At 35.7% G+C, this 25,041-nt stretch overlaps 1 protein-coding gene across 6 annotated transcripts in view; it reads right to left on the reverse strand.

Moving 5' to 3' along the window:
• The window catches only part of Cadps2 (calcium dependent secretion activator 2), a 418,215-nt gene that overhangs the window by 242,243 nt on the left and 150,931 nt on the right, over positions 1-25,041 (reverse strand). For all 6 annotated transcript variants that reach the window (XM_048340139.1, XM_048340138.1, XM_048340137.1 and 3 more), the window contains exons 3-5: positions 12,045-12,377; positions 4,930-5,010; positions 75-311 (exon numbers count right to left, since the gene is read on the reverse strand). In XM_048340139.1, the coding sequence (XP_048196096.1) occupies positions 75-311; positions 4,930-5,010; positions 12,045-12,377 (651 nt within the window). The remainder of the gene's footprint in view (positions 1-74; positions 312-4,929; positions 5,011-12,044; positions 12,378-25,041) is intronic.

Raw genomic sequence — 25,041 nt, forward strand, 5'->3', positions numbered from 1 at the left:
GGCCAGCAGAAAATCCTGGGGAGCCTCAGTTATACTGCACAGTTGTAAATGGAGCACAGGATAAAACCACTTACCTCTAAGGTGAATGATAAGACCACATCAGACTTTGACAACTGAATCTCATTTTCGTCTCCTAGGTCCAAAAAAGCAGAATTCTGTGAACGTTTTAATTTTTGTAACTTAAATTCTGGACCACCTTTTGAAACTGGAAGACTTTCTAAATTGGCCATTAGCAAATTCACAGACGATCGCAGCTCTTCTATGTACATATTCTCCATTTCTTTTGCTATAAATTTGGGGAATCTTCTTTCCTTAAAAACAAAATTTAAAATCATGTTATTTAAGTCAAATTTCAATTCCTACTGTCCTGGAAATTATGATACTCTCCATACAATTTTTAGTTTCTAGATTTTGAAATCTGATAATTTTGATTACTTTAAGGGTACCTTCTATATCTTATGGAGAATCACTGTGGTTTTAATTTATTTTTATATGATTTATATAAGAGAGAAAGAAACAAAAAAGATGTGTAAATGCTTTAGTATATGAAATGTTTTCTTTGAAATTCTTAAATAGTTTATAAGAAAATATTCAAGACCTACTGCTTTTCTAATTAGATAGTATTTTAATAATAGCTTCTTATACACAGATGTATTGGGATAGTATACTTTTCAAATATAAGAACACAAATTAAGGGCTGGGGCTATAGCCTAGTGGCAAGAGTGCCTGCCTCGGATACACGAGGCCCTAGGTTCGATTCCCCAGCACCACATATACAGAAAACGGCCAGAAGCGGCGCTGTGGCTCAAGTGGCGGAGTGCTAGCCTTGAGCGGGAAGAAGCCAGGGACAGTGCTCAGGCCCGGAGTCCAAGGCCCAGGACTGGCCAAAAAAAAAAAAAAAAAAAAAAAAGAACACAAATTAAAACTTTTCTTATCAATTATTAAGAAGGACACACTACCAGAATTAATTTTCATACCACACCAGTGTACCAATTTATTTTATAAAAATTAAATTTAAAGCAAAGGGTCAATTTATAAGAGCAAATAAAAGATTATTTTTTGGCTGGGTACATAAGCATGCATGAACACTGCCTGCTACTCTCTTAATCTCTGCAATGGGATTTCTGCGTCTTTCACTCAATTAAAAGGACATTACAAATATTGATGTTTAGATAGTATCAAATTGTCCTCAGAGAAGAAGGTAACGATTTATGTTTTCCTCCAAGCAGCAAATGACAGCATTATCACCCTCGTGTTCCTAGCTCTTTGTTTAATCTCTGCCAAAATGGCCTCACTGTTCTGTTAAAAACAGAGACAATATAGGTTTATAACATCAACCTCAGGGAAATAGGTCTACCACAGTATAAAACTTGCCTGAAGAATGGAGACTTAGAGCAGACATTCTTTAAACAATTACCCACTGCTCCAGAAAACAACTGCCTTCACTGCTGCTCCCTTGTTGTCATTCAAAACCTCACCTAAGAAATCAACATCTCCAGCAGAAGAGCACTGTGTTCAGACTGCTCTCAGCAACCTGCCCCTGCCACAGCCTGGCTTGCCCATTGAAGTCACTGGACAGGAAGGAGCATCTGGCTCCACTTCACAAATCAGTCCCAGAGTCTCAGGCCACCTGTTTTCTCGTGCCCTCAATATAGCCTTTGCATATTCCCTTCAAAATCATTTACATATGATCAATATTCAAGTTACATGTTTTTGTAGAAATTAAATATCTATACAAATCATTAGTTTCCCCAGGGAATATTCCCTAAATATGCTTTCAAGACACTTATACAGTTGGATGCCATACCTCAAAAGAACAAACTTGTATCCTCAGAAAAAACACACAACTACCCAGGTATATGATTCCTTGAGTCCTTTTAGGAAGACAAGGTAGGATTGGAATAGACTTTTAGTTATAAAATAGAGGGAAAAGTAAAACAAGCCATGAAAAAAAAAAAACATTTTCTATTTTTGGACTAACTTGAAAAGCTGACCACAACCAAAAAGGAAAGCAAAAACACAAACTGAAACTCAGAAGTAAGGCAGAAAGACAAGGGCTAAGGGCTAGTTTCCATGACATATGGAGCTAAGTCCAGTTAAGAATGGCCAAACACCTCCTTTCTCAAATGCCCTTTGGACTGTCTTTAACTTTTAACGGGTTTGTTTACTTAGGCACTGAACAGAATCTTCATTGTGTCTTCATTTTATATTTCTTTGAAATTCATAATTTTCCCTACTAAAATCTGTCATCAACAAATAAAAGTTAAATAGATGCATATTTGAAAGTTCAAATGTACCAGTTTTGCTTTCAAACTTCCAAGGTGTTATTTCTTGAAAAACTAGCATTTCTGTACATGAAAAACGTATTTATATTTAGCTTTAGTGCAAAACCCTTCATTCATTATCATCTATCAAAAAGGAAAACTGGCAGGCATCTCCAAAACTGACTTACCAGTATTTTCAAGCTATCCAGAAAATTAATTATACTACAATCTTTATTTTTCTCATTTTGAAAAGAAAAATCTCACAAATATTTCAAAGGTTCTTATTTGAAAATAAAATCAATGGTGCAATAACTGATGTCTCTGTTGTAGGATTATTGTTATTATTTTTAACTTTCTTACAATGAAAATTTATGTTAATAATAAAAAAATCAATTGTGCATTGTATCAGTATTAATTATTCATCTTAAATCTGATCTTTTAGGCTGGAACCAGAAAAAGTTGTTTGACCATTATTGGTCCCCCAAATTACTGCTTAAATGCTCTAATTTAGTCCTCTTTAGAGCAGGGTACACTAGTGGATTTAACACATAACACACATAAAAACTATAATATATGCTTCCCATCTTTTAAATTGAATCACTTCTAAAGTGTTCCTAACGTTCCTTTAGATGTTGTATGAGTTTGCACCATCTGAAATTATCTCCAAGATGATTTCTGCTTTGTTTTCAATTCCTATACAAGTTAGCAACCTTATTCCAAAAATGTGAAAGCTGAAACACTCCAAAATCCAAAGCCTTTTGAATGCCTATGGGATGTCCTGCTGGATATGTGATGAATAACACTGTATAAAACTACCTACAAGCTACATGAATTTCATGAAATCTACATGAACTTCATTTTTTCACTAGGGTTCAGTCCCCAATAACTCTCATTATGCACATGCAAATATTCCAAAGTCCGAAAGAACTCTTGTTCAAGCATCTTAGACAAGTGATACTTAACCTGTATTAATTTTAAAGTTCTAAACTCAAGATCTGGAAATCAGGCAAATGACTGGGAGTAGAGATGATTAGGATCATAATGAAAACACAACTGTTTACATTTTTTGGTTACAATTTACAGCAGATTCACAGTTATTCTTATCATTGTTGGAATCCACTTTCCTTTTCAATTTAAATAGGGTTTGAGGCCTAGTGTTAGCCATGAATTAGTTATTAGCTCCCAGTTTCAATAATTCAATGCCTCTATCCTCCTCCCCACTCAGAGACCCTTGGGACATGTTCCTTCCACATTACTCTGTGGATATAATCCTATCCTGATAATCATAAAATCCTGTATCTTCGTCTGTAGTGTGCCTCCATATTGCTTCTCACAACTCACTGTCACTACTATTAGCAAATTTCTCTCCACTTTTCCATCCCAATTTTTCAATCTTTTCTCCACTTTTAAATTTAGATGAACAATTTTAACAGTCCTAAAACGTATGAGTAAATACATTCACAGCTTAAGTACAACAACTTAATTGCTAAAGGCAGCATGTAATACAAAGTCCACTGTCTTGGTTTGGAACTCAATCCCATGAGATATGTATACATGCATTTATTGAGCTGTTAACTAAACATTTTACACTTTGGCCTGTATGTTTTATGAGGAGAGAAATGGTAGTAAGCTTTTGCTTAGCAGAAGAGAATGAGAGAATACCCATACTAATATAAATATAATTCTGCTAAGAACTAAAAAATTTGTGTCATTGAAGTAATTTATCTGTTCATTCACATCAAAGAATGGTTTGTATAGTTAAGGTCTAGACTCTATAAACACTTTACATATTAAAAAGAAACTGATCACTTTTTCTTGAAATCTATTTTCTTTTTCATTTTTGAAATCTATTTTCAAAAACACAATAATTATATAAATATAACTACTAGAATTGTACAGAGACACACTTTATATGTCAGACAGTATCTCAGATATTTCAAATTATAGTTTGATGAATTTAAATAATTCAATCAAACAGTAGCTGGCACAATTATTTGCCAAGCCTGGTCCTGAATATATTGGAAAATATTATATTATTTCATAAAAAAGATTTTTCTCCTTGATTATATTTTTCTTAATGTAACCTTGGAACTTTTCTTGTTCTAGCAGTTAGAGAACATCAGGGATTTCTTTTTGAAAAATGTATTAAAGCCACCATTTAAGTTAAATGGTTCACACTTTATGAATACATGTCCAAACTGGACAATATGTGTCACTTAGTTAATATGGGGCCAAATATTGGGATGAAGAAGTGAATGTAAACATGGTTTGATTATGTTGTTGTCAGTCCTGGTGTTTGTATAAGCTTTATTTTCGGCCCCTTTGTCTGCTCTTTAGGAAGGAGCAATGGGGGAGCAGAAAGAGAGGGAGGAAGGTGAACAAATGCAATCATGGTATTCAATATGCACTACATGGAAAATGAATCATGAAACATGTGGGCTGAGATGGGAGGAGGAAGCTGGGAGAAAGGGAAGGATGGAATGATGTTGTCCAAAAGAGAAATGTACGTATTACCTGAATTGTGAAATGCTAACGCCCTAGGTAACACCTTAATAATTTAAATAAAAAGTAAATTACTTTTCATTTATGTGTCTTTACCAGTATTAAATATGCTTTCAGATAACCAAAATCCAGCTAAGGGAAAACAATTTTGTATATTATTTACCTTTGCCATCTTCTCTGCCAATTGCAGCCGACCATCAAGTTCCCTTCTGATCTGGGCTGCTTGTTCATCTGCATTATCAAGCTTTAAAATAAAAGAAATAATATATGTGATTATTTAATATCTATTAATGATAGTGAAGTAAAAATTAAATAATTAAAAACTTTCAATAAAATCTTCCAGCAACCTGTTGAGAATATAGAAGGCTACTTAATTACATTGTAGTCCAGTTAAATTACTTTTTCATTGGGTTTTGTTCTCAAGAAAAGTTAATAAACCTCTGGGATTCAATAATTCAATTTATTAAGAAACATAATCCAATAATTCTTTGCATAATGTGTTCACAACTCTAATAAGAGATAACCTTATTTCCGCAGGACTGCATAGCATCATCATAAAGTTTCCTTAATCTAAACTTTTCTTAGTTTCTCTTGGTCTATTTTTCTTTTCACGAAGGTCAGTCCTTCCACAGAAAATTGATAAAAGATGAACTGCATGCAAATTTTAAATACCCATAAATTGTTATGAATTCCTTCCCAATTGTACCAAAGTCAGGATCTTAAAAAGTGACAGTTCCTCAAATTTCACCAAAACACTATTTAACACCTTTGAATATTTATATCTTCACGTTAACAGCCCCTAATTTTAAGAATTGTCTGAGTTATTTCTGTTTTGCAAGTGTTTCTCTTTAAGAGACAGTTTTTCACTATTTAAAAAAATCAATGCCTTAATTCCATTTGTCTGAAAAAAAATGTGGGCAAAGCAAAGTAAAGACTCACCATATAAAACCATTTTCCTTGTATAGAGAGACCAAGAAAGTATTAATTTAGAGACTATGGGCTTCATTTTATTTTTAAAAATTAAAAATCACACTCCCAAACTTATTTATATACTTGAAAAACAAAAAGAAAACTTTGTAATAAAGGTTACTAATTTCAGTTATTTACATTTTTTATACCATGCTAAAACAAAGTTGATGGGGGTAAATCATCTAACAATTTTTAATGTAAGAATCTTGGTTTGATGCAATGTGTTTTGTGTTTTGAGCATATATTATCTTTCTCCAAAACATAATTTATTTAATTAAAAGTCTATATAACTTACTTTTCATGAATAGTCATTCTATACCACCTGCCTTCCATAGCCTCCCTCCCTCATTCTCTCCTTCTCTTCTGTTGTGTCTAGCTCGGCACTTTCAGTTGATGACAAACGTTTTCCTTTTAGTCATCTTATTACAACTTCAAAATAAAACAAAATGGATCTTTACTATCACTTCCTAAATTGCGATATATGGCTTCTAAAACATCAAAACAAATAAGTAACAGTAAAAAGAAAACCTTTATCTTATCCTAAATGAGACAAACTCATCTTCAAAAGTAGGATTAGAATACGCATTCATTTTCTTTTTGTTGTTTGTTTATTTTGGTTTTTCAAAAGCCATATATTGCACTTTTAGGAAGTAGCCGCAAACACTCCATCTCAAAGATAAGACAATTAGGAATGATTTGTTATTGGATAGTTTATCTCTGTGGCTAAATAGTTGATTTACATATTTTACTAAGATAGCCCCTCAGTGGGTGAATGGATCAAGAAAATGTGAATTCTATGCTTCTATCAGAAAGAATGATATTGTACCATTTGTAAGGAAATGGAAAGACTTGGAAAACATACATATTAAGTGAACTGAGCCAGACCCAAAGAAAACAGGCTATGTCTGTTTCCTTCATTTGCCATAACTAGAACATGCCTATAAATCTACAAGTAAACACACTGAATGACAAAAAGACAAAAAAATTACACTGGGACATGATAAATGATACAGGTCTCTAGACATTCACACCATGAGACCAAAGGTAGATATTAGGAGAGGATCACAGGCTCAATAGCTATGTGCATATGATCCTATAAAATGATGTTTATTGAAATGAACTCCAAGAAATAGAAACAAGAGGGTTGTTTTTTCTTTGTTGATGTTTTTTTGTCTCATATGTAAAACTGTGTTGTGGGAAGGGTAAAGAGGGATGCAAGATTGACGGGACAAATGTGAACAAATGTAGCAGTGATACTAGACACTAGGTTGGAAATGAATGCTACAATTTGTTGGTGGGGATGGGAGGGGAAAATTGGGAGAGAGCAAGGATGGGGCGATACTGTTCAAAAAGAGATATACTCATTACCTGACTTATGTAACTGTAATTCCTCTATTCATCACCTTTTCAATAACAATATAAATATACATATATATTTATTTAAAAGAATAATTGTATCAGCATGTAGAAATTTCTTGGATCCTAACATACTTTTAGTACTGATTCATTTTCCATGAAACAATCCCCCTCAAGAAAAAAATATCCATTTCTCCCCTTTTCTTGATTATTGTGAATGAGAAGTTACAATGACAGAGTAACTAATATTGTTTTTACATCTTCATATAACATAAGGATCCTAAGGAAATGGAGTTGTTTCACACCATAGGAAGCAACACAATTCCTGTATGATTCGATGGATGAAAGAGTCAGGTAACATTCTATCTTCTAGATGCAAGTCTTTTAAAGAACTCCCTTATATCTCCCTTTTAAATTATGCATAAAAATCTGACTCAGAAATAGCAGTTCTGTCATGGATTCTTGTAGAACAGTTCTAAGAGTCTTAAAAATTCATTTCCCCAACCACATTTTCCTTTGAATACTTAAAACCAGGAAAAGATGAATGAGCTAATTAGATATAAAATTACCCTATGTGAACTGAACTAAACTATATTAAATAATGGATCAAAATGTTCAAAGGCAAGAACATACGAAAATTAACCCTCAAACATAAAACCTTAGGACTTCTATAGCCTAGAGATTCTATAGGTACATATGCATGCACATCTATGTAATACATCCCTAAAATGATAGATATAACTTGGCAAACATTTGTAGAACAAGAAATTTTCTCTGGTGCTTCAGTTGATTATGACACTTCATCTTTTGGACAAATGTAGCACACTATTTTTTGTTATTATATTTATTTATGTATCATGCATTTATTATATATTTATATTATTTATTTATTATTACTATAAAGAAGTTGTACAAAGCAGTTACAATTCTGTAAGGCAGGTTATGCGTGCACGTCTTTGGGACATTTTCACCCTTTCCTTGATTTTCTCCCTGCCTGCCCACAAGTTATATGGTTTATTTTTTGCATAAGATACACTGAATACATGTTTGTATTTGCTCACCCTTCTTCTTTCCACTCCTCCCCATCTTAGCTCCCTACCGAAAAAACCATGTTTCTATTTTCTGGGATTCATTTTGAGAAACAGTGCTTCACGTTCAGAGGAGTTACACCTTTGGATTCCTCTCCAAAGAATACCCGACTTTGGTCAGTTTGTTTGTGTGTAAACGCATTGAGCTCTGCATATGTTATCATGCCTAGCTGTATTTTAGAACTAGCTCCCACATATGAGAGAAAACGTGCTATTTAACTGCATTTACCTGAATCAATCAATTGCATCTGCATTCACATTAATAATGAACTAACACTGGAACTGATCACTTAGCACTAGAGAGGAGGATTGTGGTTCAAACAGAGCATGAGAAAGAAAATTCTGTGAGACTTTACCTTCAATTAATCAACAAAATGGGTGTCTGGAGGCATGGCTCAAAAGGTAGAATGCAAGCTAGGCAAGTACAAGGCTCTGAGTTCAAATGCTGGTACTGACAACCGACAAAAAAGAAAGGGACCCAAATAGGGACCCAAATGAATTTCACATCTGCTGAGAACTTAGTTAAGGAGTGTGAATTTTAGCATGTTGAGCAAAGGGAGCCTCTCCCCTTGAAGGAAAATATTTCAGGACCAGGGTGGTACCTTATTACTGTTAATCCAGCAGAAAATATTTACAGAATTGGAAGAAAGAAGTAGGAAATAAGATACTGCAATGCTCCATGTGAAAAACAAGTGAAGTCTTGGGCTATGTCAGTGGCTGTAGAAATGAGAAAAGAATAGTAGATACTTCTCATAAAAAAGGTGGCAACATTAGATAGTTGAATTAGGAAGGTCACCATACGGAGAAGGCTTTTGATTGTGAATCAAGCCTGAATATGGCATTAATAGAAGCATATTCATGTTTGTTTTAAAGTATATTTGAGTCTACTGTAATGGAAGAGTTTCATACTCATCTTCACCACATGCCTTAGGTGACAGGCAAGTATAGGGACAATGAGGCTCAAGAAAGTATAGTTTAAAAATATTATTATTAATATAAAATCAATGATGCTACCATTCATAACATTGATATTAATATTTAATAACATATTTAACTTTTTTTAAAATATTGAAGCATTTTTTCAGTGGTTCTTAGCTCTCTGTGTCTGCAGTGTCTGTATCCATTTGCATATTGCACCACTGAAAATACATGGGGAAAGATTGTGTGTATTGCCCCTGGACTGAGATTTGTTTTCTTATCGTTAAATAGTATGTGATAATAGCTGCTTATACAGCATTTACATTATATATACCATTATGTTATTGAGGAAGCTTGTAATCCATGAGAAGATAGATCTAAGTTTTATGCAAACCCCACACCATTTTCCACAGGGACTTTAGCACTCATAGATTTTCATACCAGAAGAGAATTCTGGATGCATTGCTCAAACCATACAGTGAGTTAACAAATCTTTGATGATGATTCACAGGCTGAGATATCACCTTGTGCACCTAAAGATCTCCATATCAGATGTTGGAAAACACTTTTCACAACCAAAAATGACATCATTCAAAGTGACTACCCATTGCATAAATAAGATTTCATATGACAAAGTTTCGTTTGCTTGGTTCTGATTAACATGATTAGGGCAAATGAAAGTAATTTTTTGTTGTCTAAGGCAAAAAAGGTTGGGTATAGCTTAAAATGTTAACATTATCTAATTGATTTTGTAAACTATATCCCCCAAACCTTACCTTCTGTTGAAAACACAACTTGTCTATTCAGTGATCACTTACTATCTCACAGATGTCTAATTTATTTCAGTGTGTACAAAACAAGACTCTTGATTTCCAGAATTCTATTAAAAAGTGTTGCTTCCTAAAGAGACCACCATAGATTGAGAGCCCAAAACTCTACCTCATCAGAGAGGCTACTGTGTTAAAAGAACAGCTGGAGATGTCCCCATCATACTGTAGTTAATATAAAAAGCTTGGTGAACAAACACTGAACATCCCCAAACTCTACAAATTCCTACACATTCATCTTATCCCTTTTCAGAAAAGCAGAAAATCTAGTATTTAAGAGAGGAATTGAACTCAGTATTACTAATCAGATCCCCAAATATATTTAATTTAAATCAAATCCATTCATATTATATTATGATACATTTATTTATAAAAGAAGTAAATATGTATATAAATACCATGGTCATTTCAATGATTAAGTTGAGACTTTTCAAAAATAAAAATTTATACAATTTATTTATTTTCAAGATCTTATGTTCCTCTCTAGCTGTATCCTGAAACAGAAAAACTGTCATTTCAGAATACTAACCTGAGCATTGAGATTCTCATATTACAAATGCATATAAAATATCACCCTGTCATTTTTCTACTTTGAAAGTCATTTTGAAAGTTATCAGGTGTAACTTTCCATATAACATGTTTTTATTATTGCTGAAAAAGTCAAATTACTTCATGAAAAACCAAACATATCATCAATTGTATGCTATGAGATGAAAAAGGACAAAGTGGTGGGTGGATTGGCAGATCCTGCTTTCTTTTGAAGATTCACAGCTCTCTCCTCTATTTTCATTTTATAGACCTTGAATGGCACAGAAACGTTAATAGCTCCTGGCTTCCTGGTGAGATGAACAAGAAACTGGGCAATTGCCTATTGATAGATTTCATTAAACCCCAGAGCCACAGCCCAAAGCAAGATCCCAAATTAATCTCTCAATGTTCTTCTTTAAAGCTAAAACTTCTGGAGAAATAGAATGACAGAAATAACACTACATTTCCTCTATCCCTTACCACTATACAAACAGTTCTGTGATAGTAATTACTGCTTCTTGAAGTCAGAATAGGAAAAACTTTGGATAAGGGATGGGAGCCAAACTTTGCTTTGACTTTGGTGTAGATCTAAGTGACTCATTTTATTCAGATAATGGAATGAGACCATAAAACATTGATGAAGTTTGCTTTTGCTAGGAAAAGATCGGGACCTAGATAGCTGTAAAAATTGAGTTACTTAATCCTCTTAAAATCTAAATACAGACATAAAGGAGAATTGCAAGAGTAGATATAGTGCCATGTAGTCCATTCTTCAGGTTCCACTTGTTAAGGAAGGTACATCTCTGGGGAGTTGGACTGCTAGCTGTATATGTCTCTGAATGACATCTCAAAACACAGCCCCTGCCCCCCACCATCTCCCTTCTATTTTAATAACACCAAAGTTTCCTCAATGCCACATGTGAACATGCTGGTTCTATTGCTTATCATAACAAACGAACAATTTCTTATCTTGGTATATTTCATCATGACACATTCAAAGATTAAATGATATTTATGTTTACGATAGAAACTATAGTTTTCATATGGCATATATTAGGGTAGAGTTAAAATTGTATACTTCCAAAATGAGCAAACAAAATGCAAATAACAAAAGGAATGTATTCTTAGACCCAATCATATTATCTGAAAAGAAAGCTTCCTTTAAGAAAAGTATTGATATTTAAATTACTGCCATGAGACTCAGAAGACTTAGCAACCTATGTTTACGAAAAATTATTTTGCACTGACTAGTACTTGCTTAGTGCAATTGCCAAGTTCTTCAGTTAATAGAAGATTCTTATTTTACTATTCAGAACACACCTCAAATATGCCCCAAAGAAACACTGCTTCCTGGCCCAAAGTAAGTCCATAGGAGAAATCATTTAGCAGATAGGGTTACTTTCTACTCCTGCTACCAAATACTTCTTCCAAAGCTTCTTTCAAATATCACCATTTGATTTATTATAATTCAATTTCACTAAATTTTTCAAGCAAAACAATTATAAGAAGGTAAACACATCTTCACAGGTCTGTAAACACTTGATTATTCTGTGAGTCAGATGGGGAATGGGAAATTTCACAAAAGTACTTACCTGACACGCATTGTAAAGAAGCTGATGTTCTAGCTTTTTAATACCCAGGATCTGCTGGAACATTTCATAGAGTTGTTCCTTGCTCAGAATCAGTTCAGACACGGCGCTCAGGGTCATTCTGTTTGGCTGTTTGCACAAGTCTTCCTCACCCCGGTAAATGGCATCATATTTGGCTATCCAGGAGCTCAACACTGTCTCTTTGCTCAGGCCATCTATTTCTGGCAAACTTCTCACTCGTTTTTCTATATTTTTCTTAAACACTTCTCTGAAGTCATTAGCAGAACACCCCCCACTCTGAACCATTCTTGCCACTCGGTCACTCTTCAGAAAAACCTGAAAGAAAACAAAAACAACCCTTAAAATTAGCCGTCATTATGGTGACCAATTGTCTTCAGAAATTCAGCCTTGTGACGGACAGCAAGTATGCTGCAAGGATTCAAAATGTTTTACATAGTGCATAGTTACTGCTTACAAAAAAGAAGCCCTAAATCTTTCTAAAATGGTGAAATATTGACAAGAAGAAATATGAAGTGCTGAGCAGTATGTAGGATGAGCCAAACTTGAACTTTATGTCCTGCACCTGAAGGTCAGGGGCAACTCTGCAACTGGACTCCTTAAAGTACTATCTGAATGCACAGGAGTAGTGTCCGTAAAGGATTCCCAGAGCACCCCTCATCACTTCACCATGTGAAGACACAGTGAAAAGGGAGCTCTGAATCTGGCCATCAGCATTTACCGAACACCAAATGTGCCTAGCCTTTGGTGGTGAAATGCCTTGATTCCCAGTCCATTGGTTCCCTTTAGATTCTTCCCCCAGAAGTCTTGCCTTGGCCAGATACTGCATTGTAAGGTATCACAGAGGCTTTTCTGTTCACTGAAATATTTTAATAAAGTAATTGATTTATATCTGTTTTAATCATCAGACAGTAAATTTCATGTAGTCAAAAACGGTTTCATTTACTATAACATCTGTAACATCTAAGAATCTGGGTAGGCACACATGAAAACATTCATGAAATAATCTGTTTGTCAGTGAATGAGCAGTTAGTGAGTAGTTTGGATGACTGAACCTATGATCTAATTTCTCTGTCTATCCTATTATATAATTTAAATGTTGACCAAGTAAGCCAAGTGTGCCAATTTGCTATTATATTTTTGTAGAAGAAAGGGTATAAGATATGGATGTTGTCTGTACAAGAACCGCGATGACTGATATTACAGAACAGAGTACCGAGTTTCATGAGGAGAAGTCAAGCAATAGCCCAGAGTGCAGGATTCATGGAAGGAAATGATGAGAAAAACCTGTAGAAGTAGAAATGAAAGATGAATATGGGTGTGCTGGCTGATGCCAGAGGTAATGGCAAGAAGGGAGAAAGTAGCATACTGAAAGAATATTCAAAACTAGAGCAGACTTTAAAACTGAGAACCCCATCTGTGCACTTGCATAATTTATATAATTAATGATTCAGCAAGGTTTACCAATAGTCTATAATATGTGTATAAGATACAAGTATCAGACATAGACCTTATCCTTATGAATGGGAGATGAAAAAAAAAATCCCACAGGTAAACAAGCCCCTTGACTGATGTCCCAAGGGGAAGAGATTGGTTGCTGTGATGAAAGTAAATGTGGAAACTGCTCCTAGAGCTGGCCTCAAGTCAGCCCACAACAGTTTTCTGCTCTGACCTCCAAGATCCTCCATGAAATTCTGTCTGGGGGACCTAGTGGGAGCCATGTTTGTTTAGATGCTGCCACAGGAAAAAATTAATATCCCTACCCCAAAAGTCACCAGTATGCAAATGTTCTTCCCCCTAGAACTTTCCAAACACAAAGAGCTCTCCTTTAACCCACTCAATTGCCCTGTGCTTTCTGGATTACTACTCTCTATCAAAAATGAGTCATTTAAACTGAGGAGATAAGTGACTGACATTAGACCACATAGTCTTTAGGAAAACTGAGAATGAATCTTGGCTTTTGGAATCAGATGCAACATTTCTTTACTTATTTCTCTTACTACCCCTGGTAGTCAGATTGTCAGGCAATCAATGTCCTGCTGGGTGCTAGCCAATACCTGTGCAGCTACCAGTGATCATGCAAAAAGTCTCTAAACACAGAACAAAAGTGTTTATATGAGGAACATAACAACAGAAAACTAACATATTATGCATATCATAGTTTTTGACATTTCAATGGGTGTTAACATGCACCTGGTCATCTCTGAGCACCCCCAACTGACTGGATCATTTATCTATTCAGGTTGTATACCAAAATAGAGCCTCAATGAATACCTTAACAGAGTTAAGGTAATAACAAAGTTAAATGTAACGATGAGAACAAGAAATTATATCTGCCGTGTAAGTCTACTCAGCTGTCCAAATAAGACTTCAAGTGCACTTTTACACAGAAAAACATATTGTTCACACACGGCTGTTGATCTGAAGCATGCATTGCTTCTTTGATTCAAAAGCATTTCATAATGTGGGGAAAAACATTATTTGCTTGCCAAGTCATTGTGGATATCTCTGAGATGGTTCCTGGAAACGCTGCCAGCAAATATTCAGGTAGGAAGATGGTGAGAAAGTAGAAGAGCCCCATGAACAATAGATACTTTGCTTTTTGCTCTTCAAAATGGTAAACTAGTCTATACTGTCCTTGGAGAAAGGACAATACAGTCCTTTGAAATTTTTCAACTCATAAAGCTTTGTAACAATGGTGAGCTTAATTTGATAAGAAATCAAACAATTTTGTTTTCCTGTAAACAAGCACTGTATTTGTCAGATCTCTTTGTATATCCAAAGACAACCAATGGATTCTCCTCTGGTATCATATCTTTTCTTTCTCTTCATCTATCCATGACTTCTCCAAATTGCCTTTTCAGCCTTCTCTTTCATTATTCCCAAGAATATACTTTGTGTTCTAATGGAAACATGTGTTTAGGGCTCAACACTTTCCATGTGCTGTAATCCCAGCTACTCAGGAGGCTGATATCTGACAATGGCCAGTTCAAAGCCAGCCCAGGCAGGAAAAGGGCATGAGACTCTTATCTCCAATTAACACCCCCAAACTGGAAGTGGATCTGTGGCTCAAAGGGGTAGAGTGTTAGCCTTGAGCTAGAGCTCAGGAACAGGGCCCAGGCCCTGAGTGCAAGCCCTATCACTGACCAAATAAAAAGAAGAGCAAAAAAGCTCAGCACCCACACCCTGAGTTAACCCCTCCCCCCAAAACAACAACAACAACAACAACAACCACAACCACAACAACAACCACAACCACCACAACAACAACAACAAAACTTACCAAGGCCAAGTATATGCTGAATTTATTCGGGAAAGACCAGTAAGCAAAATGGTGTATGTTTACTTTATTAGTAAAGCTTACTGATAGTGGGACAAGCAAACTAATACACCTGTACTTAGTAAGTACAACTGAGAATTTGAATTTCTGGTTCTGTGATAGTTTATAATGGATTTTCATTGTTGCTGGAGAGGTCAGAGAGGCTTCCCTGAAGAAAGAAGTAGAAATATAAAGACCAGAAGAAATTATATTGAAAATGAAGGGAAACCAAGGAACCACAGTGGAAGGAACATGGCTAGTCTAAATGTCCCTTAACTAAGCTCCTTGGGCTAGAGTGAAGACACTGAGGCCACAGTGCTATGAAGAGCCTAGTGGAAAAGAATGTACTTTCTAAGGCCTGGAAAAGCATATGGTCTTTATCTCACTAGCACAGAATGTCACCAAAACATTAGAGAGTCAAATTATACACCTTAAAAAAATACCTACAGTTTTCTTTGGTAATTTTGTGCCCATAAGCCTTGTAACCACAGAAAACATATGCTATCTATCATAAAGAAAACCAAAAGCATCAGGAAGATACATGGCTGGGAGCAAATAGCCAAGAGCATGGAGAAGTCAAGAGTTAAGTCCTAACATTTCCCTTATCGATCAGTTCTGTGGATTTATCTTTGTATTGCTTATTAAACTGAGCTGGGGAGGGCCAAGCATGGATGAGTTGGCAGGGATTCTGAGGGGGGACGTATTCTTGTCATTTTCCACCTGCTTTGTTATTTCCTCCTTCTGAGCTGTCATGGCTCTTCCAGTACTTCTGAAGATATTACATGGAGCTTCATGCTGTACAACATCTCTATATCCCTCTTCTGCTACAACTCTGAACTTCAGGAATGATAGACTTTGAAGCCTTTATAGTGTTAACTATCATTAGATGCTCTCATTTTAATGAAAATTGAGAAAGATACAGAAGCTCACTCTGGTGTTTGACCAGTGAGTAATGATTTTTTTTTTCATGTAGTGAAGGATATGTAAACCAAATAAAAAACAAAGGCAGAAAAAAAAAATCCAAGAACTACAAGGTCCATTTTAACAAAACTGAATTTATTTCATATTCCAACAGAAGAAACTACAGGCACAAGACATCTTTTATTATTTAAAGTTATTAATGATGTATGATGGATGTTTGTTGTAGTAGCTAATGATCTTTCTTGGCCAGAAAAAGAAGGAAAGAAAGAAAAAGATTGTATCAGTACGTTTACTGATCTATAAATACCAAAGATTTGGAAACCTCAGACTAAACCAATTTCATTCCTTATCAAATGTGTAGAAATCACTCTGAAAACTGACAACAAATAATCTTTTCTTTAAAAAAAAGTAAATTTAGATAACAGCTACACTTAAACCTTTATCTGTATCCCAGGAAATAACTTATAGATTCAAAAGACCCTTCCTTAGAACCAATCTAAATCCCTCTGTTGAATCTAAAGCCCTGATAGCAAATTTAAAGCCATATATAGCCAATCTTGTCAGTCTGAAGTAGGAAGTCCTTATCCCAAAGAACAAAATGTCTTATCTTTTCAAAAGATAGTATTTTCCCATTTGTTATTAATCTTTTAAAGCTGTTCGCAAGCTTTCTTTCATCTAATATCTGGTAAAAATAGATCCTTTTGTTTTTCCTTATGGTTTAACTCTGCTCACCCCAGCACTTAGACTCCCTTCTCCTCCCTGTATTATATGAGAAATAATTTAACAAAAGCTTGAGGGATACTAAAAGACCTTATCTTTCAAGGTTTGACATACAATAAAAGACTGAAACATTACGGGCTTCTTACCTCAATGATTAGAGTGATTTCAATTTTCTCAACACATATTAGATGAAATACATGTTCTTCCATATTCTTCCTGCTCTAATCCCTTCTACCCACTCTCTATTCTCTTTCCTTCCCTCCCTCTCTTCCTCTTTCCCTCCCTCCCTCCCCCTCCCCCTTCTCCTCTTCCCTCTTCCCTCTCTCCTCTTTTTCTCTCTCTCTCTCTTTTTAAGAGTTCAAATAACAGGGCTTTAACTTGGAGCTTCTCCCTTGCTCAGATGGCACTGTACGCCTTGCGTCACATTTCAAGCCTTAATTTTGGGCTGGTTATTTTGGAGCTTGAGTCTCACAGATACTTCTGCAGGCTCTGAAAATCCTATAGACATCAGCTTCGTGAGCATCTAGTTAAAACTAGTGTATCTAATACAATGTAAATGGAAGCAATTGTTTTACTATATATTAAAGTCTGTACATGTCAATAATATGTAAAATATGTAAATATTCAGAATTGACAGGTGTGTGTGTGTATGTGTGTGTGCATGTGTAGGTTGTCCTCTGGGTTTCATACATACTAGCTAGATTGGGCACATGTTGTACTTCTTGAGACACACTGTTAGCCAATCAATTCATGGTTGCTTGAATCCAACGATTCAGAATACAGAAATATGCAAAGTCAACTATGCATTAAAATGTTTCAAATCAGTATTACTCAAAGTGTGACTGATGGTCCAATACCAGTACTCTGTTCCCCAAACTTCAAAAAAAAAATCTAGTAAAGGTTTATGGGAACTTTCAAAGTGATATGATAGTGTCATGGTCTCCCAAACCAACATCTTATTTTGAACTATTCAAAAATACAGACAGAAAACAAGTTTAGTATAAGCCTATTTGTACCTATTATCCACATTCTACAACTGTCTATTTTTTTTTCATTTATATATCCATGTCTCTGTCAATTTAATTGTATATTTTTATGCTGGTCCCAGGGCTTGAACTCAGTGCTTAGGCGCTATCCTTGTGTTTCTTTTTCTCAAGGATAGCACTCTACCATTTGAGTCACATCTCCACTTTCAGCATGCTTTGTAGTTCAGTGGAGATAAAGAGTCTCCTAGATTTTCCTGTCCAGGCTGCTTCGAACCATGATCCTCACACCTCAGCCTCCTTAGTAGCTAGGATTACAAAGCGTGAGCCATCACTGCCCAGCATTAATTTTATTTTTGTTCTGTACTAAAGAGTAGGTCAAGTATATAATTTTGTGTTGCATAAAAGTATTTCTCAGTGGTTCTGGAAACAATAAGTAGGGATCCTTTGCTGCAGATTGAATGTCTCAAAAGAAGCTTTTCTTTGAGAAGACGGACAAAACATCAACACAAAGATGGAGAAAGAAGATATTTCTAAAAACAAATCTTTTCCACACTACCTCTAGGACACCATAGATAAGTTACTAGTGTCTCAAAGCCAAAGTTTACAAAATCTTGAGGATGGCAAGTTATTTATTTTTGGTAACACAAGGATCTGCATCTGAGAAAGGGAGTTCCAAAGTGAAAAACAAAAGAAAATTTCTGGAAATCAATCTTTAAAAGCAAACACTGCTTTAAGTCAAAGATAAATGAACTCAAAACGTGTTGACTAAATTTGCCTGGCATGCAGTGACTCTCAATCTATACTCATTAAACGGATTTTGTAGTTTATGACCTGTAGTTATTTATTTTTCCACCAGATGGCAACTATGCATGGAACAATGATGTTATTGTTTTGTGTTGTTTTTTTCCCCTTTATCTCTGAATCTGATTCTCAGGATGGTGAGGGAGCTCAAAGGTACACACTTAATCATGTTTCCAAAAGCCTGAATGCCCTCACAACTACCAGAAATGAAATATAATTACCAATCTCCTTTAAGGAAAATTGCTCTCAGAACAACCTCTCTGTGGCAGAACAAACTTCTGAGAAGCTGTTCCTAGTTGACAATACTTTTTTTTTTCTAGCTGTCATTCTCTCACCTCCTAGTATCCCTGATAATTACAAAGAAAACCTAAATTTGTCCCAAGGCCACTCTTCATGTTGTATGGCAGCTCACACTGTCCTCTGCCTTCCAGATGTAATGCGTCTCAGCTGTGCATCAGATGAAGTGTCTCCTCCCACGCCGGTTCTCCTTAGCACATACTCTGCTTCATCGAGAAATGATCGTTCCTTTCTTTGTGCACACTTCCTCTCTTAAAATCTGCAACTGTCTTCTCGCCTCATTTTTCCATGTTAGCAAGCAATAATAATTATCTAACCATGCATATGTACTGTATTTTCTTCTCAGTAGAAAGTAAATTCCCACATGGATAAACAATTCTGAATGATTCACACCTGGATTTAGGATGCAATCAGTATTTATTGAATGAATCAATGAGCCTACTATACAGGTAGAGTTTTGCAATCAGAGAAGAAAATACCAGTATTAATTTAGAGAAGAAATCCCATTATTAGTTCAGTGGAAGACACCAGGCCCCTTTGACTAGCCTACTTAGATGCACAATACCTTATCCCACACTTATTTTGGGCTACTTTTTTTTTATAGAACATAAACTGAGTTTCTCTCCAGTATTGCAATGCTTGTTTGATAGACCAGCTAAGAAATAACAAGTTTTCCTTCTAAATTTCATCTTTGGCCTTCTGATGTGCCGGTGTTTGTGTTAGTGATTCACTATGTCTTCTGCTGTAACAATGTGCCTGAGATAATTTATAATGATTGTAAGAGGTTTCAGTTCATTGTCACCAGGGTCCACAGGCTTAGACCTAGGGCAGGACATTGTGGTAGACTGAGGGTCTCAATGTTCCCTTCAAGGGAACACTTACCAGCAGTACTATTATAATAGGTGCCAAAGAGCTGCTTTTGCCAAAAAGCATTATCTATTTACTGGGTACCACAGATCAACTAGAAGCAGCAGAAATGCTTAGCATCCCTGTCTCCACTTAGTACCTGTCTTTGCTCTAAGTCACTTTGCAATACCTTGAAGTATGGAAAGGACATTTTTAGGACAAGGAACCATAAATGACTCTAAGGAACAAGAAAGCCTCCTTGGGAAAGACCACAGTGACTTGCAACACTGACTTGCCTGCTCCCCACAAACGTAAATGATAACTTCTCCAGAAACCCTCTGGAAATGACACCTAAAATACTAACCAAGCAAGCCTGGCGTTCACCAGGACTGTTCAATAATTATGTCTACCTTTCTCTCTTTGCCCCCAGTTCTTTGTCTGTAAAACCTGTAGCTCGTCTGTTTCCTGAAGATGTGCTGGTATTCTTCCTGGGACTCAAACATAACAAATCCCTTTCCAGCTTTACTTTTCTCTTTATTTGGCATATAGGGGAGAGTAGCCAGGACTGACATGTTGAATCTTAAAATCTGGGGGTCTGGGGTCTCTCTATTAGCTTGAGACTAGGCCTTCAGTACTTGAGCCATGGGAAAAATTTAAGATCTAAACCATAACATTATTTTCTCAGACATCCAGTGAATACATGGAATTAAATTATGCTCATCGTCCCTGGCCATTAAGGAAATGAAAATCAAAATAACCCTGAGTTTCTATCTCACATCAGTTAGAATGATCAATATAGTAAATTTGAAAAACAAATATAGTAAATTTGAAAAACAAATGTTGACAGAGATGTGTTTGTGTGTGTGTGTGTGGGGGGGAGAATCCTATTGTACTGTTGGTGGGAATGTAAGCTAGTACAACCTGGACAACAGTCTGGAAGTTCTTTAATAACCTAAACATAGATCTTCCCTATGACCTAGCCATACTATACCGGGGCACCTATCCAGAACACATCACAGCTTGTATACCATAAAGACACTTGCGCACCCATGTTCAGTGCTGTATTATACACAATAACCAAGTTATGGAAACAGCCCAGATGCCCTACAATAATAGATGAGTGGATCCAAAAATGTGGTACCCATACACAGTGGAATTTTACACAGCCATGAGAAAGAATATTATGTCAGTTTCAGGGAAATGGATGTAACTAGAACAAATCATGTTAAGTGAGGTAAGCCAAGCTCAGAGAGACAAATGACACATTTTTTTCTCATATACAAAGGCTAGATCTGAAATACATTGGGATATGATAAATTGTAAAGGATTCTAGACACTCACACACAGTGAGATCAAAAGAGAATATTTTTAGGGACAAACACAATGCCTATATGCCTCCTGATATTTATATAAATGCCTATGAGCCCTCTCTCTTTATATATTTTAAAATGTATATATACACATATATGTACAGATGCATATGCATATGCATACCCATACAAATATATCCATATATGTGTGTATATATATATGTATATATATATATAAGAACTCCAAGGTACATAAACAAGAGGTCTTTTTTGTTGTTGTTTGCTTGCTTTTTTCTTTATGGCTTATTCATGTGTCTATCTTTGGGAGTGAGGGGAAGCACAGAACTCAAGGGGAAAAGGGTGAAAATGATCAGAAGCGGAGCTCAGTGGACAACGTAATGAAAGTGAACTATACAACTCGTGGATAGAGATGGGGAGGAGGGACTGGTATGGTAGAGAGTGAGGGAAGACACTGTACAAAAAAAATGGTATTCATTACCTGACTCACATAGCTGTAATCCTTCTGTACATTATCCCCATAACAATAAAGTAATTTTTAAAAACTCTCCTCTCTCCTTATGTGCTGGCCAGTTGTATGTGGATTGCTTTGTTTCTGATTTTCAATTGGTTTGGAAGTTGTAGATTACCTAAAAAATCTATATTTTTTCACAACTCTCTTTGTAGTTGTGATAGCAAATGGCAGAAAGAGGAAACAAAACTGAGGAACATGCATTTATATGCATAAATCAGAAACAAATTACACACTTGAAATATAAAATGTATTTCATAATAATTTACTGTATGAATAGCAACTCTCGTTTCTAAAGTGCTTTATGATTCACAATTACTTTCACTTATATTTCTGCTTACAACTGTATGATGAATTCTAGCTAAAAAAAGAAAAGAATGAACTCTCTCTAATATAAATGAGATTCTTAAACTTGCTAGTGCATCAGAATTAGGGAAGACTCTTTGATGCTGATCACAAGGCCCCAAAGTTTCTGACTGCATACAGGTCTACGATGGGACCTAATGTCCCCAGTGATGCTGATGTTGCTGATCTCAGCACAGCCACTCTGAGAATTTGCTGTGGGGACAGGAAGTAAATGCAGGGGAGTCTGATGCAAAATGCACATGCTCTTTTTGAAAGGAAGCTGTGCTTTTTATATACCTAAACTTTGATAATAGACTAATGCCAGTTAGTAAGGGAATTACAAAGAAAATAACTTCCACCCTTTTCAGGTATGGAGAGAAAGTCTACATAAAAACTCCTCTGGGCAATAATTTTCACTCCAGTCAGTACTTCCTAAATAGAAGCATCCATTCTAACAGCTTGTTTTGTTGTGCACTCAATCAGATGCACTCTCTATCCATCTTCATCCTCACAAATGTACATGTCTTTGCCTTTGCTGCTCAGGCTGATATCCTATAAAATCTTATTTTTCCATTTCTGCACCTGAGCTTTTTGTTCCAAGGCCTTTAGTTATTCAAAAGTGGACATCCCAATGCTTCCTCCTTTGGTTAAGAAGCTAATATATTGTGCTAGTTATAGTTTAGCATAGCTCCACAGGTCACGCAAGAGGTTTTCTTATATTGTTAGCTGCTGAATTTAAGAAAGTTACTCAACCTCTCTCGGTCTTGATGTCCAAATGTATCCAATGCCTAACGTATGAAAATGTAACCTCTCTGTACATTATTTTGACAATAAATAAGAAAAAAAAGAGAATGGGGAAACCTATCTTCTCACAGCCATATTATTCTGATTGAGTTTCTATGTGTTAAGTACAAATTGAATTAAGAGTACCCAGGCATATTATTACTATTATTGCTACCACATTCACCATCCCATCATCTTCCTCACAGTTGCCAGGTTGCTTGAAAGACAAAAACTCATACAGCATTACAAATTGAGATACTAACAAGTGTAGATGGCCCCAAACAGCAATATAAAAATTTATATCACAATAAACACTAATATAGAATAAGGGCAGGGTAGTATTATGTTAGCAAATGATGGCACATGCCATGCATCAATTGTTTTGCTAATTATTATTTCATTTAATTACTATATGCATATATTTTCAGCTGTTTACTCATCACCTAAAAGTTGTATAATTTTTCTCAAATTTGGCATTCTAAAAATATAAATTCTTTTAAACTTGTTTTACTCGCTATTTTCTATCTTGCTGAATGATATCATTAGAACTTACTGGTGCAAATCAGGACTCTTCTGGCTTATATTTTGCCTATTTTTTATTTTTGTCAGTTGTGGGTCTTGAACTCAGGGCCTGGATGCTGTCCTTGAGCTTTTTTCCTCAAAGCTAGCACCCTACCACTTTGAGTCACAGCTCCAGTTCCAATTTGGAGATTGTTAAATGGAGGTAAGAGTTTCATGGATTTTCCTGCCTACATTTGGCTTGAAGATGTGAGTTTTATATCTCAGTCTCCTCAGTAGCTAGGATAAAAGGCTTCAGCCACCAGCATCTGGCTTATTTTAACTCTTTTATATTTATGGTGTGCTAGGGATAAATGGAAAGAAAAGTCAAGGGTAGAGAGAAATCTTGGGATCAATGTTTCTGTGGTCATCAATAATTGAAATAGAAAGCTCACACCTATAATCCTAGCTACTCAGGAGGCTGAGATCTGAAGATCACTGTTTTAAACCAGCAGAGGCAGAGGAGTGCCTGTAAGACTCTCTTCAATTAACCATTCAAACATCAGAAGTGACCCGATGTGACTCAAAGTGGTAGAGAGCTAACCTTGAGTCAAAGAGTTCATGGATAGCACCCAGGACCTGAGTTCATGCCCCACAACTGACAACAACAAAAATATTCAGAACAGCTAACGATCAAGGAATATATTTTGGAGATAATCTACTCTTTTCATCTACAGTATCTCTGTATTTCCTCATATTTTCACTTCATTGTTTATTCCAACAGTCTCTTGACTTTCATCTACTTTTTCAAGTTCCTTAATCAAATTGTTCAGGACATGCAAAGCTTCTTCAGCAGTGCTGTGCACATTGTTCCTTCCATGCGAATGATCTTCCCAACCTACAAGTAGCTCCATTTCCAATGTATTCTTTATTTTTTCAACTGAAATCCTTGTCTCTCCAGACTCACAGGACCTTTATCAGTTTCTCTCCATGAAATTCAACCCTTTCTACCTTGATATTTGATTTCCATATAACTAATTTCAGTAAAGTGCAATCATGCCAAAGGAAGCAGTGTAAAATAATCAGACATGATTACCATAAAGGTTTCCACCAGAGCCTTTTGCAGTCGTTTTTTCAAACTTTTGTGCACTCGAATTCTCTGGACAGCTCTATGGAGACTGAAGTATTGGGTGCAGCCCAGGCATTGAGCTTTTAAAATATTCTCCAGGTGATATTAATATGCAGCCAGGAAGTACTGCTATCTGGTGAATATGAATAGGAGCTTTAAAATATTAATACAGTATTTTCAAACAGAAAATATGGTTAAAGCCAGGTAATAATCAGATAATACAACTTAAGCAATACACGCTGCTTTGGAGCAGAAATGCAAAAATGACAGTAGGCATAACTTTAGAGCAGATAAATGATACTGAAGAAAAAGCTGGAAGGGAAAAATTAAATGTTGTTTTGTGGAATAAAGCAGAAATGACTTAAAACTGTTTCTACATTGAAGCTAGAAAAACAAGGATGGGTAAAAGATGGATTAGAGAAACTGCTTGGAGTAAGAGCTTAGAATGAGTCTGAAATACTGTGAAGAGACATCAACTAAACCCAGTGGAGAACTCTG

This window comes from Perognathus longimembris, chromosome 2 (genome assembly GCF_023159225.1).
Source record: "Perognathus longimembris pacificus isolate PPM17 chromosome 2, ASM2315922v1, whole genome shotgun sequence".
In the NCBI taxonomy this organism is placed as follows: Eukaryota; Metazoa; Chordata; class Mammalia; order Rodentia; family Heteromyidae; genus Perognathus; species Perognathus longimembris.